At 42.9% G+C, this 19880-nt stretch overlaps 1 protein-coding gene across 1 annotated transcript in view; it reads left to right on the top strand.

Moving 5' to 3' along the window:
* TRPM6 (transient receptor potential cation channel subfamily M member 6) overlaps positions 1–19880 on the top strand; it is a 340636-nt gene that overhangs the window by 274259 nt on the left and 46497 nt on the right. The window contains 2 exon segments of the mRNA XM_075318063.1: positions 7163–7228; positions 8239–8525. Of these exon segments, the coding sequence (XP_075174178.1) occupies positions 7163–7228; positions 8239–8525 (353 nt within the window).

Raw genomic sequence — 19880 nt, 5'->3', positions numbered from 1 at the left:
CTCAAAGGTTGCAGAATACACTACTATGTCGTCCAGGTAAATCAATGTGGCCTCGAAGTTCATGTCTCCAAGGCAACTTTCCATGAGGCGCTGAAAAGTTCCTGGGGCATTATTTAGTCCAAACGGCATGCGATTGAACTCGAAGAGTCCCATGGGTACAATAAATGCGGTCTTGGCCTTGTCTTTCTCTGCCACAGGGACCTGCCAATATCCGCTGGCCAGATCGAGGGAGGAGAAGTAACGTGCCTTTCCCAAGGCCGACAGGGACTCCTCTATCCGGGGCAGAGGGTAGGAATCACGAACCGTGCATCCATTAAGCTTGCGGTAGTCAACACAGAAGCGGGTAGACCCATCCTTTTTCTTGACCAGCACGATTGGGGCAGCCCATGGACTCTGACTTTCTCTTACCACCCCGCTCTTCAGCATCTGCGCCAAAAGCTCTTTTACCTCTTGGTAGTACTTTGGGGGTATTTGTCTGTACCTTTCCCTGATCGGTGGGGCATCTCCTGTGGGTATTTCGTGCTGAATCTTGTCAGTACAGCCGAAATCTTCTGCGTGACGGGAGAACGTGGCTTGATTCTCCCAAATAAAGTCCTCTATGGCTTGGGCTTGCTCCGAAGCGAAGGGGCTCAGGTCTACTCCCATCTGCCCTAAGATGACGCAACTGTTCCATTGATCAGTGGGTTTCTCTTTTCTTTCCATAGAAACAGCCCAAGTCCAGGCTTCCCCTGCCATGGGCTGCAATTCAATCGATTCTGCGGCCGCCACCTCTTCAGGCGCCAGGTAGACATGGGCCAGAACAACTCCCGAGGTCAAGGTGTAGGCCTGTTCACCGGTGTTCACGCAACAGAAAGGGACCCTTCCATTTCTTACTGTTGCTAAAGTGCGAGCCACCAACGGTTCGTCTCCGTTCTCTTCACCACGGTAAGGCTCCACCAACACCTCCATCCCCTCGAGTGTACGGTGGGCCCCGACTGGCAAGGTGAGGACTGTCTCACGATTTGGAGGTAGAGTAATTGTTGTCTGTCTTGGGACTCGAACCCTCCCCACCGGGTAGCGGCTCCCACCATTCTTCCACAGTCCTCGGGCACGGATAAGGTGTTGGAAGACCTTTTGGACGGGCCTGTTAGCAACTGTTGTCTTCCAGTAATCACAGCCCCCCTTGTTGAAGAGCAACTGGTCTAATTCTTTCAGGACGTTCATGCCAACGATAGCTGGCACCTCTCTGTCGTACCGGCCCTTCGTTAACACAATCCCTTTTTTGCCTAAGTTCTGGCCACAGGCACGTATGTCCATCCACACGACCCCTACAACCGGAATTGGAAGATTGTTTGCAGCCCTCAGTTTGATATGTGCCCCTTTGTCAATGGATACAGTTTGTCCAAAATGTTGGTAGAAGAACTGTTCTGGCATGGTGGTCACTTGGGACCCAGTATCCATCAGGCATCTTACTTCTTTCCCTTCAAATTCGGCCGTGATCGTCGGCGTGCAGGCTGCTATATCTTCAGGGCATTGGTTTTCTCTAAGCTCAGTTGGTCTCCCCGTCATGTGCCCATCCATGGAGGGAGGCACTAGTTTAACGGCGGTCTTTCTTGAGACGTCTTCCTCTCCGGACAGTGTCGGAATAAATGGTTCCGATTTCCACAGTTCCAACACTGGTAGTCTCCAGCGGGTCTTGATCGTCTCTGCTCGATCTGTCCCCTCTCTTCTTGATAGGTATGCGTGCGGGTATTTGGCCGCGGTGCTGTAGTTCCTACTTCTGACGCCGGGGCTTGCATATTCTTCAGCAACTCTTGTAGAGCAGTAACAGTCTTTGTAACTGATCCACTTTAGCCTCAAGCTGGCTCGGTTCTCGTTTTTTCTCACCTGGGACTACCTTATGCATACAAACTTCACCCCAGGCGTTCTGCGGGTCGCAATTTTCAGTTTGTGCGCGGGAGACTGCTTCTTCCAATATCTGCTGGAAAGTTAGTTTTTTTTCTACCCTGAGCCGTTCACGGAGGGCACCTTTGATCTTCGGGTTATGTAACCCACGGAGGAATTGATCTCGTAGGGTACGGTCAGCATAACCGGGGGTTTGTGCTAGCTCTGGCTCTGCTGTAAGCATTTGTCTCATTATTCTCTGGAGTGCATTTGCATACTGTGGCAGACCTTCTTCTTCACCCTGCAGCCTGTAGAACAGTTGTGCCTGTAAATCTCCTGCTTCTGGTTTCCCGCAATACACTCTCTCAAGAATCTTCACCACCTGCTCTAACGTCTTTCGTTCACTCTCAGGGCGCAATAAAATAGTCTCTTGAGCATGGCCTTCAAGGGCAATCAACAGTATCTCCCCTTGATTTTCTGCAGTCACTCCTGCTACTCTCAACATGCCCCTCACTCTCTGCTCCCAGTCATGGAGAGGTACATTGTTGCCAGTAAATTTTGGTATATGGGTCAGCATAGCCCCCAGGGACAGCTGCCTTGCTGGTATTCCCCCATCAGGTTGTATTAGAACACCTCCATCAGCGACACCCCCCTGTCCGTCCATTGTTCCGTACCAGCCTGCATATCCTGCCGACTACGCTAAATGTAATAACCTGCAGGTAACGGGATACGCAAGGACTGCACGGAACCACGGGGGTTAATCAATGCAAATTTAATAACATATTGCACAACACAGGTGGAGGAAAAATGCGGGAAAGGAGCACAGCAGTAGAGATAAGGCAATATACATACAACTACTTTGAACAGCTTGTCAAGGATAGGAAGCCTCAGATTGTACTCCCAAAAGCAAAACACAGAAATCCTTATTAAACAAAAAAAACGCAGAGTCCTTGTTACCTTACTTGCATAACACAGTGCAGAGTCTTTTTCTATCTGTCCCTAACTAAAAGTAGTGTGCACACTTAACTGCAGGTTTCAGCGTCGGGTACCTCGTCACCGTTGGGGCCCGTATTCCGCCGGCAGACACCTGTAAAGTTCAGTCTTTGTCCCGGATCTGTAATTTGCCCGTGCTGTCTGGCTCCTCGCTCCACATCCAGCCTTTCGTGGATCTGTGTCTTGGGGAGATGTCACGCAACACTCAGGTACTTTGACCTTGTTCAGCAGGGCAGAATGCGGCCTTGCCTTATTTCGCACGTCCGGACACACACTTCTCTGCATAAAAACAGCTACCAAACAAAACTAGCTCCTCTGCACATCCTGTTCAGGACTGTACCAAGTAAATCAAGTAGCAGGGGTTTGTGCCCGCTGTTCTTTGTTTTGACAGTAGGTGGCAGCATAACAAGGAAAAGTCCACAGTCTTCTAATCTATATATGTAAATGTTAACAGATCTTACAGGGTCACGGACCTTCCTCTCGGCTCGGGTCACGGACCTTCCTCTCGGCTCGGGTCACGGACCTTCCTCTCGGCTCGGGTCACGGACCTTCCTCTCGGCTCGGGTCACGGACCTTCCTCTCGGCTCGGGTCACGGACCTTCCTCTCGGCTCGGGTCACGGACCTTCCTCTCGGCTCGGGTCACGGACCTTCCTCTCGGCTCGGGTCACGGACCTTCCTCTCGGCTCGGGTCACGGACCTTCCTCTCGGCTCGGGTCACGGACCTTCCTCTCGGCTCGGGTCACGGACCTTCCTCTCGGCTGGGGTCACGGACCTTCCTCTCGGCTCGGGTCACGGACCTTCCTCTCAACAATCTGATCGCTCTATGACCCTTTTGTGGTTTTGAGGGATGTAAGCCCACTTCACTGCCTCACAACCTTCCTGGTACAGGATTCTGGCACCATTTCCTCTCCTTTCCTCCCCTACGCCACTCAGCCAGGCCTTTTTATATTTTGCAATTGCAACAGAACTGTCACTTGACCGTCGTCTCCTCCAAACTCATCACTCTAGGAAGCACACACTTTTTTTGTTTAGATCCGGTTTACTGGCATTATCGTCTGCTCTTAATACTTTCAGCCAGCAAATGTTGATGTCTCCTCGCAGACACTAAGAGCCAGGTTAGCTGAATGTGTCTTCTGCTTAATCGACCCAACAGCCAATCACAGATGCTGTCACAACACAGCGTCAGTGATTGGCTGTTGGAGTAACCTGGAATCTTCCCATAGATTCTAGATGCTAGAATGTATGGGCTGGTTTCATATTGGAAACTTGACTAGTGGAAATTTGCCGTAAGCTGCTAGACATTTTCCAAAAACAGTAAACTTTTTGTGAGTGCCTGTAATAAAAAAAATAAATATAAGAATAACAAACCTAAATTTAGAAATTTGTCATGAGAAGTTTTAGGGTATCTGCGCACTGCATCTTTATCCACCTTTTTATTAAACTTGTCTGCTCATAAAAATGCAAAAAGAAAAGCACAAACAAAACACTGGAAAGAATGGTTTCCTTAAACTGTATGGAAAAACAACTTACTTTTGATATGTTCAGGCTTTTGAGGGTCTTTCAAAGACACCAAGCCTTTAAAAGAAGTAACATGTACTGTATATTCTTCAGGCATTTTCCTTTAAGAAGGCACTTAATACTTTACAATACATGTCAATGGAAAAGATCAAATCATGCCCAGGAGATACCACAGTATCTTTTTAAGCATTTTGTAGCCATTTTCACCTGAAAAAAATGCTAGCGTTTTCTTCATTGCTTTATGGATTTCAGAAAACGTCCAGAAAATACCAGTGAAAAATAGAAAGTAAATGACGAAAAAACACAAGAAAGATGATGCATAACTATTAAACACCAGAGAAAAATTGTGATTTCCTGAAGAGTCTTCTGCTTCAAAAATGGGCAAATATCTATTTATTTGAAGAGCTTGTTGATAATTTTTCATCTCCTGAGGTGATTTTGGAGAGCTTTTGTAGACTTTTGTAACAGTATTTTTCCTAGTGATTTTGCAACCTTTTGATTGGAGCCTCGCCCAAACATTTTGTAAAGTCCGTGTTCGGGGTCAGAAATAACACGAACTTGCATCCGAACCTTGTGCTTGGACTTTACAGTTATGGGATGGGCCAGTGGGGGCTGTAAAATTTAAAGAATATAGTTAATAATAAACGTTGTCCTTATACTTACAGGTCCTGCGACACGTCCTGCAGACTCTGTCTCCCGGCCGCTTCTGCTTCCGAGTCCAATCATTAACTTCCGGCGGTATTCACTGCACTACTCATCACTCGGCAGTCTTCGGTTGTTTTCGGCCATGTTTGCGGTGATGTCAGGGTTAGCCATGGACTCGATTGAACTTTGACTATCACAGCCTGTTTCTCGCTCTGTAGAGATGCCTGTGAGTACAGAGTGGTGAAGCAGAGCTGACATTGCTCTCCCTGTGGATTTTGTTGGACTAAGGATTTTTTATAATAAAGATGGAGTCTCTATTTGATTTTTTTTTTGTTTTATTTTTAATGAAAATTTTTTTTATATGTATTCTGCGGGGTTTTTTACTGTTTACTAGAAATTCATGGTGGCCATGTCTAATTTGGGGGCACAGCTGACCAGCCTCAGCTGTGCACTCGAGTGAAGCCTCTGACAGCTCTCAGCTGAGTCTGTGTGAGCAGACCTGTGTTTGTTTCCTCACACAGATGTAGCAAAGCTGAAGATGCTCGCCCGCCTTTAGACTACATCGTAGGGTTTGTTTGAGGTAATAAAGATGGAGTTCTAAATGTCTTCTGTTTTATTTCTAATAAAATATTTTTTCTCTGTATTGTTGTTTTTTTTTTTTCTGTTTAAAATAACAGACAATCACAAAATAGACATGGCCATCATAAATTTCTAGTAAACAGTAAAAAAGAAAGACACAGCACATAGGAATTTTTTTTATTAGAACTAAAACAAAAAAAACATTTATAAACTCCATCTTTATTATAAAAAAAACTTTAGTTCGACGTAGCTCACAGGGAGAGCAATGTCAGCTCTGCTTCATCACTCTGCTCAGACAAGCATCTCTACAGAGCGAGAAGCAGGCTGACACTGAGGGTATAATTCCACTTGCGTATGACTCCTGCGAGTCTCTCATCGGTATCACCCGACACGGCGCACTCTCTCCTGACAGGAGTGCCTCAGCTGCATGGAAATACATGCAGCTGACCCACTCCTGTCAGGAGAGTGTACGCCTTACCAGGTGATACCGATGCGAGACTTGCACAGTGACAATCAAAGTTCAATCGAGTCCATGGCTCATGGATTCAGGTGAACCCTGACGTCACCGCAAACATGGCTGAAAAAAGCCAAAAACTACGGAGTGACAAACAGTGCAGTGAATACCGCCGGAAGTTAATGATTGGACCCGGAAGCAGAAGCAGCCGGAGGTAGTGGGTCTGCAGGACGCGTCGCGGGACCGGGTAGTATAATCATAATGTTTTTTACTAATGTGCTTTTTTACAGCCCCTGAATCCTAACTTAATCCAAACTGTAACACGAGTTTCCCAGGAAAACTCGTGTTCGGGACTGTGTGCACGAACACTATGTACAGACCTTGAACTTTACGGTTCGAGTTCGCCCATCACTATTGATATGTACTTTTATTTCCCTTCAACTAGACGTTTTTCAAAGATTGAAGTAGGAGAAAAATGCTGTAAAACTGAACATATGAAAAACCAAGCGATTTTAAGAATAGGAATGAATAGCACAGTCTTTTGTGTATTTTTTGAGCAATTTTTCATGCATTTTTCAGAGCTCCAAAAGACTCCTCAATCAATACCCTAAAGCTAACCATGTGGCGATTGTTTTATCAAGAATGGGTCCACCATGTCTGCAGTCTATGGACAGAGTCCATCTGAAAAATTTTCGTCTTCTGTACTGTTCATGTCCACCACTGGCTTCATTCATACTTTGACAGCAGTTATAGATTTCTATATATAAATAGTAATAGACTAAAGACTACAATTTCTAATTTTTATAAATTCACTTCAGAAAGGCCTAACAATGCAGAAATTACCACCTAAGGGATAATAAGTCAGTGATTAATGGATTTCATTTTTGTTTGATGTGCTTGATAGAGCAGTCTAGGCGCAAGGATTTTTAAATAAAATATCTTTTTGTCTTTTATTGTAAGTATTGGTATTATTGTGAACATAGACAATACCATTATTGCTCACAATAACATAACATGTAAATGCATTTTTAGTCTGCAGTGAAAAATATTTTTTCTTTCTTAAATATAAAACTTGCATTTCCAGCATTTTTCTATTCTTCTTGTTTCAGCGGTGGAAAGAAATAACTTAATGAGGCTTGCACAGACTATACCTTTTACGCCAGTGCATCTCTTTGGTGAGCTCTAATTTTTTGACCTTTTACATTGCTTAGAGTTTATATTGACCATTGACTATGGATGTAATTATCCTCTTTGACCACTGATCTTTTGTGTCATTTGGTTTGCTAATTTGGCCATCATAAAAAATAAATAACAATAATTTGAAATGAGCTTTTAAACAAATTTAAAATTCCTTCCAGAAGCTGTATTAAAGGAGTCTTAATTGTTCATGCCTTTTAATTTCTGATTTGAAGAATGCATCAGTTAGATGTGAGCATTTAAAGATTACTAAACTATATCCATTTTCATTTCTTAAGAAATACGAGGAGGGAAATATTCTTGTATCTGGGGAGAAGCGGGAGAGAGAGTCTTCATAAGACATGAATTAGTTTAGTTTATATGGCCTTCTATATTCATGCATTATACAATTATGACAAAATTATTAAGACATCTATTAAAGGAGTTGTCCACTACTAGAACAACCTTTTCTGATTTCACATGTTTTCTCAAAGTAAAATAATAAAGCTTATACTCACCTTTCATACCGATGCCCTTCCATCGGTGCCTCGGCTCACTTTTCTGGGGCTCATGAGACATCACATGAGCCTCTCATCCCATCATCGCCAGCTTCTGTCTCCCTGCCTTTGGACCAAATGAGCAATCAACAGAAAGTGATCGCTGTTGCAGCGCTCACTTCCTTTTGATTAACTCATTTGGTCCGAAGGTGGACAGAAGGAAGCCGGCGCTGATTGGAACAGGGAATCGCGTGATTTCTCATGAGCCCTGGGAAAATAAGCCGAGGCATCGCTGGAATTGCATCGGAACTGGAGGAGAATATAGGCTCTATTATTTTACCTGGGAGAAACGTGGAATCAGAAGGGGTTGTCTTAGTAGTGGAAAAACCCATTAAAATGTATAAAAATATCATGGGACTTTAAATTAATGCAATTTTGCACTTCCTACTTTGTCAATTGAATGTATATATTAACATCCATTACAGTAACTTCTAGCATCTCTTTTTTTACAGCTGGAGAGGAGGTTACTGTATATAGACTCGAAGAGAGTTCACCAACTAGTCTGGATAAAAGCAAGTCTTCCTGGTGTCAGAAAGGAATGGCAGCAATGCTTCAAGTCCTCTCCCCTGAAAAAATGGATGGAGGTCTGCGAAGAGCTCTAAAAGTGGTCTGTACATGGTCAGAACATGATGTCCTGGATCCTGGAGAAATCTTTATTGTCAAATCATTTCTTCCTGACGTGGTGCAAACATGGCAGAAGGTTTTCCGTGGGGACACTGTATTACAGCTTTGCCTAAGGGTAATATCATAGTAATATATTATACATTATACTATAGTAAAAATAGTAAATATAGTAAAAATGTTACATAAAGTATAGTTTTTGCCCCATGTTTTGTACAATTGGCTACTAACGCTTTTTACAAATAATGGAAAATTATTGTGGGTCTCTATTATCAAAACTATAAAAAATGTTCTTAGCTCAGCTTAATCCCTTCAACCCCAGGAAATTTTTCCTTTTGTTATTGTTATTTTTTTCCTCCTCAATTTCTGAGAGCCATATTTTTTTTTATTTTTCGGTTAATAAAGCCATATAGCTACCAAAAATATTATTAATTAGCTGTGTATTTAGAAAATATGAAACCTAAATAAAAGATGCACAACAGATATAATGAATCAAATTTATTAATGTAATTATCAAGAACATGAATAAAAACAAATAGAAAGGAGAAAATATTTTTTTTATCCATCTGTGTATTTTCTCTTATTTGTTTTTATTCATGTTCTTGATAATTATATTAATAAATGTGATAAATGATGTATGTTGTGCATATGTTATTTAGGTTTGATATAGCCTTATGAGGGTGTCATGCTAGATACGGGGAAGTACCAAGCGGATGGCGAAAGGCAAGTTAAACTCTGTGTCTAGGGAAGGGGGAGATGACCCCCGACCAACCCTACCAATGGGCCCTGGGTTCCTTCACCGCTCTATGCACCAAGCTGGATACCTGGCCCTAGGCTGACCCTGTTTTGGGCCCTAGGTAGCGAGCGGATGGGATTAGCTCTTTGTCAACCCCACTAGGTGGTGGAAAAACAACAAACAACTTATCTCCAGTTGACTCAGGGACTCGAACTACAACAACCACCAATATTCTCCAGATGTATGCAAACCAACATGAAGTTTTGATAAAGGTACATGACATATCACCAGCACCAAGAAATAGGAAGTGAAGGTATATAAAGATACAAAGGAAGTATTATTTACAAGCAGCTGGCAAGCTGAAAATTGCCACAGGGTCCTAAAGGGAAAGGGATGAAAACTTAGCAAAAATTATAGAAGGTCAGGGAGCAGTTTGTGCAGCCAGAAGCTGTAACCACAGCATTTAACAGAGCTATGCTCCACCCATGGTTGTTAAAAGAACATGATGGCTGATTAAATCACCCATCATCTGACAGCGGGAAAGAGGCAGGGACGTGATATGACATACGTTTATATCATATGTCGTGAAAGGGTTAAACAGGATATTCACCAAAAATGTAACATTGATCATACGTATACTAATGAATCTCTAGCAGCTAAAGTTTGGTAATTATATTTTATTCCCCTGCTGTGAGATTGTCATTTTTATTTACTTAGTTGCAGTGGCTATTTTTTTCAAAAGTATTAAAAGTACTGTACTTCATCTTTTGCACCACCTACTGGATGTAGCAACCCTAAAAGTCATTATCAACCCCTTAACGAGCTATACCACATGACTTAGGATAAGAAGCCAAACCAGAATATCCATTTTGAGACGTGTTTTGGCTCCTCCTTTAAAGAATGAAATTTGATTTGGTTAGGTAAGAGGCCTCTGACTGGAGGTCTAAGCATGAGATGCAGGACAGTGATGCAGCTAGGTGGGTGACAGTTCGAAAGCAGAGTATATAGAGGGAAGAGTGCCAGGGAGTCTAGTCTTCATCTGGCAAACCCCAACAAGTTTGTTAAATTGGTAGATAAGGTGGGGTGTCAGTACAGGGGTAGCACTGCTGCAGCAAGACAAGTCCTCTGAAAGCCTGAGAAATGTCCAGTAATAGGAACACAGTGCAGGTGGTGGGGGACTCCATTATTAGAAGAACAGATAGGGCAAGCTGACATAAAGACAGGGATCCCCAAGTGGTGTGTTTTCCTAGCACTCAAGTTTGGCACATTGCTGATCGTGTTTATGGACTGCTAGGAGGAGCTGATGAGGACCCAGTTATGGTTGCACATCGCACCAATTACAAAGTTATTCTGTACAACTGATACAAGTAAAATATATCTTTGTACCGTGTTAGCCAGGATTTTGTGTTATACCATGCCTGATGAAGAGACCTGAGTAGTCTCGAAAGCTTGCAATTATTACCATCTTTTCAGTTAGCCATTAAAAGGTATCAACCACTGAGGACTTGAGTTCTTTTAAAAAAAAAAAAAAAAAATTGTTTATCTGTACAACTGAAGTCATATGTAGCTGTATGCCTTAATAGGGTTTTTCTGTTATACTGCACAGTATTTTCTCAGCGTTACCTCAAAGAGGTTGTCGAGATAGAAAATATTAATGATCTATTCACCGGATAGGTCATCAATCTAAGGTGAGGGCCTGACAACCCCGTACAGCCAAAGATCTTCTGAAAATAGCTACATCTGATACCAGATGTGAACATGTTGAATAAAGCTACTCAGTGCCACTCCATTCAGTATTCAGTGGTTGCTGCTGGGTACTGTAGAAAGGCTCGCAACTTCTACCTGGACCACCCCATTAAATATGTATTAAAATCTTTCTTCTGCTACTGTATAAATAAACCCTTAGGCTTCATAAACACAACCCCAATACAGCTCAGTACCAGTTCCTTGTGGTACAAACCCAGAATATTTATGATGTTTAATTATGACATGTTGTATCGGACACTGTATTGGTGCTAATAATATTTCTTATAGAAATCTGGAGACTAAAATTATGTAACACATTCATAAATGTATCATTTTACCCCTAAACTCCTGCACAGTATTGTTATTTAACTGCCTTCGGTACAATCTCAAGCCATGGTGACTTGATGGATTAACGCTCTATAGCAGGCGTGCACAACGCCAGTCCTCGAGCCACCAACAGTGCATGTTTTCAAAATTTCCTTATTATTGCACAGTTGATAATTTAATCACATTCACAGGTGATGATTCCGTCACCTGTGCAAGGAAATACTGAAAACCTGTATTGTTGGTGGCCCAGGAGGACTTGAGTCATGCAGCCCTGCTGAATAGGAAGATGGATCTTGTGCAAGCCAAGAAAGGTCCACTGGTGTCCTCTCCACTCTTATTTTGATTGTATGAAGCCATTGGGTTGCTGGTTTCCCTCTTTGCCTTGTTCTTTCTATTCTTCCGACCATTATATCCTCCTTTAGTGATTGCTCTCTTCCTATCACGTGTCCAAAGTAGCCAAGTTGTAGCTTGATGATCCTTACTTCGAGTGTAACGTCTGGCTTCATTTCTTCCAAAATTGTTTTGTTTGTTCTTCTTGCCACCCATGGTACTGATAACGTCCTTCTCCCGCACCATATTTCAAAGACTTATTATTTTTATTTTTTTTTATTACTCATATTTCATATTCTTCTATTTTGTTTCTTAATGGTCCAGGTTTCGCACCCATATATTACTACAAACAAAACTAGTCTATGTATGAACCATGTCTTCATTACCAGTGCAATGTTCCTTGATTTGAAAACCTTGTCCAGTGACTTCATTGTTGATTTGCCCATAGCTATTCTCCTATTGACTTTTGGTGTTGTCACTACATCTTGAATGATCATTGATCTGAGTATGTTGAATACCTTTAAAAGTTGCAGTTTGTCACAATCCATCTCAAATGTGTTCCCGTCGTACCTGGCAGTAGTCAATATTTTTGTCTTCTTTGTATTGAGTAGGAGTCCATTGTTCAAGCTTTCCATCTGGACACTCATTGAGTCCTTCATTCCATGTATGCTGGTTGCTAACAATGTTGTATCATCTGCAAATTTAAGATTGTTGATGATTCGGCCAGCAATTTTGATTTCTTCTTTTTTTTTGGCAAGTCCAGCCTTCCTCAAAGCAGCTTCTGCATATAAATTGAAGAGAAATGGTGATATGATGTAGCCTTGTCTGATGCATCATTGTACTTTGAACTTTGCTGCGTCACCATGTTCTAGTCAGACTGTTTCTTCTTGGGCGATGTAAAGGTTCATAATGAGGCTGATCAGATGGTTTGGCTAACCCAAATCCTTCATTGTATTCCAACGTTTCTGGTGATCAACACAGTCAAAGGTTTTGCTGTAGTCGGTGAAGCAGAAATAGAAATCATTGTATTCTTTGACTTTTACATTATCCATCTAATGTCAGAAATTATATATCTTTTTACTTTGCCTTTTTTGAATCCTTCTTGTTCTTCCGGCATCTTTATCAAAGTGCACTGATGAGCAAAAGGATAACAATGGTTTGAACTTTTGACTTTCAGTCAAAAGTACCTTATTTCACCATCCACTATGGAGACTACCATCAATTTTATAGACATACCTTGGCTATCTCCTACAAAAAATTGACTTTCAACTATTTAGCATATGATTAGTTATGCAGATTCTTGTCATGGCATGGCATTGTTACTATTTTGCTCCTGCATGTCTCTTCTACACAGTCCCAAACTTAGTACGTACTGGTCGACTCACTTGGGTATGTATCCAACTGTTTTTCCAACTCTACCCACAATTGTTTTATTGTTTTGAGTTCTGGGGACTACGGGGCCAAACCAGCACTTCTAGTTCATCGTCATTGAACCATTTCTTCACCAGTCTCGACGTATGCCTCGGGATGTAGTCTTGCTGGAACAGTGTTGTCCTTTTCATACCTATAGTACTCGAGTATGTGAAGTAACTTGTCTTGTAGAATACTCAAATATAGCTCAGCCTTGAGACCACCATTGATCCTGGTTAGGTATCCGATACCTGTGGCTGTGAAACAACCCTATATCATCAGACTTCCTCCACTGAACTTGACATGTTCTTCAATTTCTTAAACTGTTAGCCCTTTTCCCTTGTTTCATCCACACCCATTTGCACCCATTAGTGCCTAGTCTATTGACTTCCATATCTTCACTCCACATCACTCATTTCCAATCTTCTTTTGTTGACTTTTCGTACTTTTTTGCAAACTTGAGCTAAAGCTTGTGATGATGTTGGTTGCTTCTTCACCTTTTTTCAGACCACCATTCCAGATTTGTGTAACATGCATCACCCAGTGCTTGCATGGACATCTGTGATCTGGGGTTTCATTATAATGTAGCACAAAAGCCACCTCCGTTGCCATGTTTGTTGTTCCAGAAGTGATAGACCAACTTGTTGATTCCATTATTTTGCCTGGATGTCAACCTCTTGGCTTTTCAATGGATGGATGGACTTCATTTTGTATTCTTCCAACTGTCATGGCACTCACATGATGCAGTCTGGCAATCTTCTTGGCTGAGAGACCGCTATGAGCTGGATAATGTTGTTTCTCTTTTCTTGGAATATCTTTTTCATGGATGCTCATTGATTCGAACCAGTGATCTTTTGCTTGAGAATCAACCTTATAACACACTTAGCTATTAGGGAGTGTGGGAACAGGTTGTAATTCATAATATACTGTAAGAAAAAGATTTTTCCACCACCAGGAGTAACAATGCAGGGGCATGACAAGAATCTGCATAACTAATTATATGTTAAGGAGTTAAATGTCAAATTTATGTTTGAAATGGCCAAGAAGATTGTCTATAAAATGATGATAGTCTCGCATTCGAAGCTGTAGTGGATGGTGACATATGGAGCCTGAAAGTCAAATGTTCAAAATATTGTTACCCTTTTGCTCATCAATGGAATTCTGTAGCCGTCTCTGTAAGATTTTCAGTAGTATTTTGGCTGGCATGAGATATGAGCTCAATAGTCCAATAATTTCCACAATCGATAGCATCTGTTTTCTTCGAATAGGATTAAGCGCTGTCCAGTTCTTGGGACATTTACCAGTTGTCCATATCTGTTGACACATTCATATGATGACCTCAACTGCTGCTTCCGAAGACTTATTAGCTCTATTGGAATGTTGACACATTCAGGTGCTTTGTTTTTTAACAGAAGTTTTATCACAGCAACAACTTTGTCTTTCAAGATGTTCGGTTCTCTATCTTTTCCAATCTGTTTCTTTCCGTAATATTGAGTCATTCTTGTAAAAGTGCTCCATGTATTCTTTACATCTTTCCTTGATCTGTTTTGGCTCAAGTTTTCTATCTCTGTACAAATGTTTTGGTAATAAAGTTTTTGTCTGCTCAAAAGGCTCTCTTTAGTCTTTTACTGAAGTTGTCTTCATCCTGCTTGTTACCTTTTTGCTTTTGTTATTCGCCTTTCTTTAATGATATTTAGGGTCTCTGCTCTTCTGAATAGTAGGACCTAGTGTAATATTTTTGGAATTGATATGGTACACAAACAGAACACTTTGTAATAGATTTTACATTCTACTTCAGACTTAGGGTGGAGGGATGGCTGCAGGGCATTACTATGTACACTATACTATGAGGACAAAAATATTGCAACACAACTCTTAATTACAGGATTCAGGTTTTCCAGTCATTTCCATTACCAAAGAAATCTAAAATCCAGCCCTAAATCTTACAATTTACCAAACATTTGTGAAAGAATGGGTAATTTCATAGAGGTCAGTCGATTCAAGTGTAGTCTTGTAATAGGATGTCACCCTTGCAATCAGTTCATAAAATGTCTTACCTTCTAAATATTCTACGATCAATTGTGAGTGATATTACTGAAAAGTGGAAATATTGTAGGAAACAGAGCAATGGAACTACAAAGTGGCAGACCAATTAAAGTCACTGAGCAGTGACCAATTAAAGTCACTGAGCAGTTACCAATTACTGAGGAGCATGGTATATACAGTACAAGTTACCAGCTCTCTGCTTGCGCAATAACTGTCGAATTCCAAACCTTCTCTAACTATAACACCAGCGTATGTGCATTGGAATCTTTATGGCAAGGTTTTTCATGGCTGAGCAGCTGCATGTGTGATGCCCTGGTAAAGCCAGGTTGTCACAGAAAGAGTTAATCCTCCTTGGTAACCTGATCTCACACCGGTGCAGCAGGACAAACCACATCCCCCAGGGTAAGAGAAAAGCAGAGCAGAGGGGAGGGGCTGGAGGAGAGTGTGTGGAGAGACAGACAGAAGAGGAGTCTGGAGTTGTAGCTCCCAGGCTGATAGTGAAGCATGCTCCGAAAGGGCCGGGACAGGCTGTTAGTGAGGCAGGGGCCAGAGGTAGCCGGGGCAGGGTAGTGGCCCACCGGTACCTAGGGTGACCCGGATCACTGCAGGGGAGTGGATTCCCCGTTCCCGGCTGAGGAGAAAGAGGAAGAGAGTGGAGAGAGAGGCACCTGGCTGCAGGGAAAGAACAACAGGAGCTGCTGCACCGTGTGTGGGACACTAACACCCCCGTACCGAAGGCTGCGGACACCGGCAATTCCTAGTTACCAGTGACTCTGTGTGAAATACTTGTGAGTACGCCCGTGCCCTTGGGCACCGCACCGCAGCACTGTGCCCTGCTCCCTGCTTATCCCCGAACGGGCCCCGGGACCAACTGCCCCTACCCACGGAGGGGTTAACATCCTAAGCTGCATCCCAACACCGTTCCCGGGAGTCCCGCACCTTCATCGCAGCGGTGGTGTCCATAATCACCACAACCGTGGGTGGCGTCACGGACAATCTCCCTTACCAAACCCCCTTTTACTGTGGAGCCTGGGATCACAGACCGGGTCACGCCACCGTGATACCCACAGAAGTGACCTCGTGGCCCGGATCTGAGTACCCCCTGGTCCCCGGGCAACACACATGCTAGACTTATATCACCAAGCACAATGCCAATCATTGCATGGAATAATATAAAGTATGCTATCATTCGAGCAGCAGATCCATGTCCTGTGAAATGACAAATCATTCTTCTCCATCTAACAGTTTGATGGATGGAGTTTTGGAAATTCCTGGAGAATAGAACCTGCCTGATTAAAGTTTACCAACTATAAAGATTGGTGGCGGAGGGATAATTCTATGGGGTTGTTTTTTAAGGGTTGACTTTGATCCCTGCTCCAGTGAAGGGAAATCATATCGCTTCAGCATGCCAAGACATTTTAGACAATCGTATGCTTCCAACATTGTGAGAACAGTTTGGGAAGGCCCTTTTCTGTTTCACAACTTTGCCCCAGTACACAAAGGAAGGTCCATAAAAGCATTATTGGATGTGTTGTATGTGGGAGAACATGACTGGCTGGTAAACGTCCATGATCTGAAACAGATTGGACACCTTTGGGATAAACTAGAACAGATGCTGCGAGTAGTGATGGGAGAACCCGAACTATAAAGTTCTGGGGTCATAACGAACACCTAGTGTTCGTGCACACGATCCCGCACACGAGCTTTCCTGGGAAGCTCGTGTTACAGTTCGGGTCCAGTTCGGGTCCATGGGCTGTTAAAAAAAAAAAAAAAAAAAAAAAAAAAAAGCACATTATTAAAAACATTCTGATTATACTTACAGGTCCCGCGATGCGTCCTGCAGACTGTCTCACGGCCGCTTCTGCTTCCGCGTCCGATCATTGCTGTGCCCCTGGGTAACCACCACTGACTAAAGGACTTTCCATGACGCCCTAGCCATGTGACCAGTCTGGTGTGAGTGTTGTACAGACATTGGCTTACAGACTGGTCAGATGGCTATGACGTCATCGAAGGTCCTGTTACCTTCTGTGGGTATTCATTGCACTGCTCGTCACTGTGTTCATGGTGACGTCAGGGTTCACCCGAGTCCATGGCTCTTGAACTCAATTGAAGTTTGACTGTCACTGTGCGAGTGTCGCATCACATCACCCGACACGGCGCACAGTCTTCTGACAGGAGAGGGCCGGCTGCATTTATTTCCATGCAGCTAAGCCGCCCCTGTCTGGAGAGTGTCAGGCCATATGGGATATTGCCATGCGAGAATGCACGAGTCATACGCAAGTGAAATCATACCCTCAGAGTCAGCCTGCTTCTCACTCTGTACAGAGTGATGAAGCAGTGCTGCCATTGCTCTCTGTTTCTCGCTGTGTAGAGACACTTGTCTATACAGAGCCATGAAACAGAGCTGACATTGCTACCTGTGGACTACATCGGACTAAGGATTTTTTTTTTATAATAAAGATGGAGTCCCTAAATGTTTTTTTCGTTTTATTTCTAATAAAAAAAAAATTCTATGTGTTGTTTTTTTTTACTGTTTACTAGAAATTCATAATGGCCATGTCTAATTTGGCATGACACCATGAATTTCGGGCTTAGTACCAGCTGAGAATACAAAGCTGATATTAACCCCTTTAATACCCAGCGTGCCACTGCCATCAGGGCTGCTGGACGAGATGGGTAAAGCACCAGGAAATGGTGCTATGAAACAACGTGCCATTTCCAGGGGTCACTGCGGGCTGTGGTTTTTAGCGTGGGAGGCCCAGAACACTTGGGCTTTACCACGCTGAGAATCCCAGCCTCCAGCTGCCTGGCTTTACCTGACTGGTGACCAAAATACGGCGGGAGCCCACGCATTTTTTTTTTAAATTATTTTTTTAAACAATTCAAAAAAATATTAATGGGCTTTCTGTATTTTGATTGCCAGCCAAGGTAAAGCTAGGCAGATGGGGGTGGCAGCCCGTAGCCGTCCGCTTTATCTGAGAATCAAAAATACAGCGGAGCTCTGTCATTTTTTAAAATTATTTATTTATTTTTACACTGTTATATGTGTGAGGAACCCAACAGCCAATCACAGACACTGTCACGCAGAATGGGTGTCTGTGATTGGCTGTTGGAGTAACCTGGAATCTGCCCACACATTCTAAATGCTAGAAAGTATGGACTGGTTTCAGGTTACTCCAGCATCCAATCACAGACGCCCACTCTGTGACAGCGTCTGTGATTATCTGTTATTTTAATTGTAAAATAAAACAACACAGAGAAAAAATACTTTATTGGAAATAAACCAGAAGACCTTTAGGACTCCATCTTTATTACTCAAAAAAACCCCCTCTGATGCAGTCCAAAGGTGGGCGATCATCTTCTGCTCTGCTACATCTGACTTAGAGGACCTTCCACGATGTCATTGCCATGTGAAAAGTGTGGTGTGAATTTTGATACCTTGTGGGTTACAGGACATTCCGTGACGTCATAGCCATGTGACCACTCAATGTCTGTACAACATTCACACCAGACTGGTCACATGGCTGTGATGTCATGGAAGGTCCTGTAACCCGGGGGCACAGCAATCATCGGACACTGAAGCAGGAGCGGCCGCTAGACCGAGTCTGCAGGACACGTCGCGGGAGCGGTAAGTATAATGACAATGTTTATTAACTATATTCTTTTACAGCCCCCTTGCCCCATCCCATAACTGTAAAGTCTAAGTTCGGTGTTCGGATGCAAGTTCGCGTTATCTCAGAACTCGAACTCAATCTTTACAAAATGTTTGGACGAGGCTCCCAAACATGAACATCTGGGGTTCGCCCATCACTAGCTGCAAGCCAAATCATCTCTTCCAAGCATCTGACCTCACAATTGAATTTCTGAAAGAATGGGAAAAGTATCCCATAAGTACTCCAAAATTGTGTAGAAAATCTTCCTGGAAGAGTGAAATATCTTCTAGCTGCAAACCGGGGGGGGCCAACTCGGTACTGATGACTGTGGATTTAGATTTCATAAAAGATTGTATGTGTGTCAAAGTAATATTGGCTGTATAGTGCATTTTTCTAGGTTTACTGCACTGTTTAGTATGCCATAAACTGATATCATAGACGCCTTGGCTTTTATTTTTTTTTAAATAAGCAATTTACAAAAGCTTCCTCCTGCTGAGACTCCGTGATAAGCTGTAATCTATGGGGAAACCTAAAGGCCCCGTCACGCACAACGAGATCGCTAACGAGATCGTTGCTACGTCACCGTTTTCGTGACACAGCAGCGATCTCGTTATATGTGACACCTACCAGTGATCAGGCCCCTGCTGTGAGATCGCTAGTCGTTGCTGAATGGTTGGGACCATTTTCTTCAAAGGCGATGTCCTGCTGGGCAAGACACATCACTGTGTTTGACACCTATTAACGACCTCCTAACACGGTCCCAACACCCGCCGAGATCGTTCTACAGGTCGCTGATCGTTACTGCGTCGTTGGTAAGATCTGACTGTGTGACATCTCACCAGCGACCTCCCAGCGACTTATCAGCGATCCTTATCAGGTCACATCTTTTTCGGGATCGCTGGTAAGTCGTTAAATGTGACGGGGGCATTAGAGAAGTTGTTTACTTTTCTGCAGTACCACCAGAGTGGGAAAAAAACATTACACAGTGCTCATGCATATTAATGGATTCTCTGTGTAATGCAAGCAAGAAGAGACATGTCCTTGTAACCACTCCCCACTCTTGCCAAGAGATAAGGGTCCTTAACAGAAAACCCAGAACATGAGCTCTCCATTACCTAATAGCAATAATTTTTGTAAGCTGGGCAACCCTTGTAGGTCATTTTTAATCTCAAGCACAATAGATATAAATTTATATTCAGTGGGGAAAATAAGTATTTGATAGTAG

The sequence above is a fragment of the Anomaloglossus baeobatrachus genome, chromosome 1 (assembly GCF_048569485.1).
Source record: "Anomaloglossus baeobatrachus isolate aAnoBae1 chromosome 1, aAnoBae1.hap1, whole genome shotgun sequence".
Taxonomy (NCBI): domain Eukaryota; kingdom Metazoa; phylum Chordata; class Amphibia; order Anura; family Aromobatidae; genus Anomaloglossus; species Anomaloglossus baeobatrachus.
The sequence above is the reverse complement of the archived record's forward strand: the minus strand, read 5'-3'. Positions and strand labels throughout refer to the sequence as shown.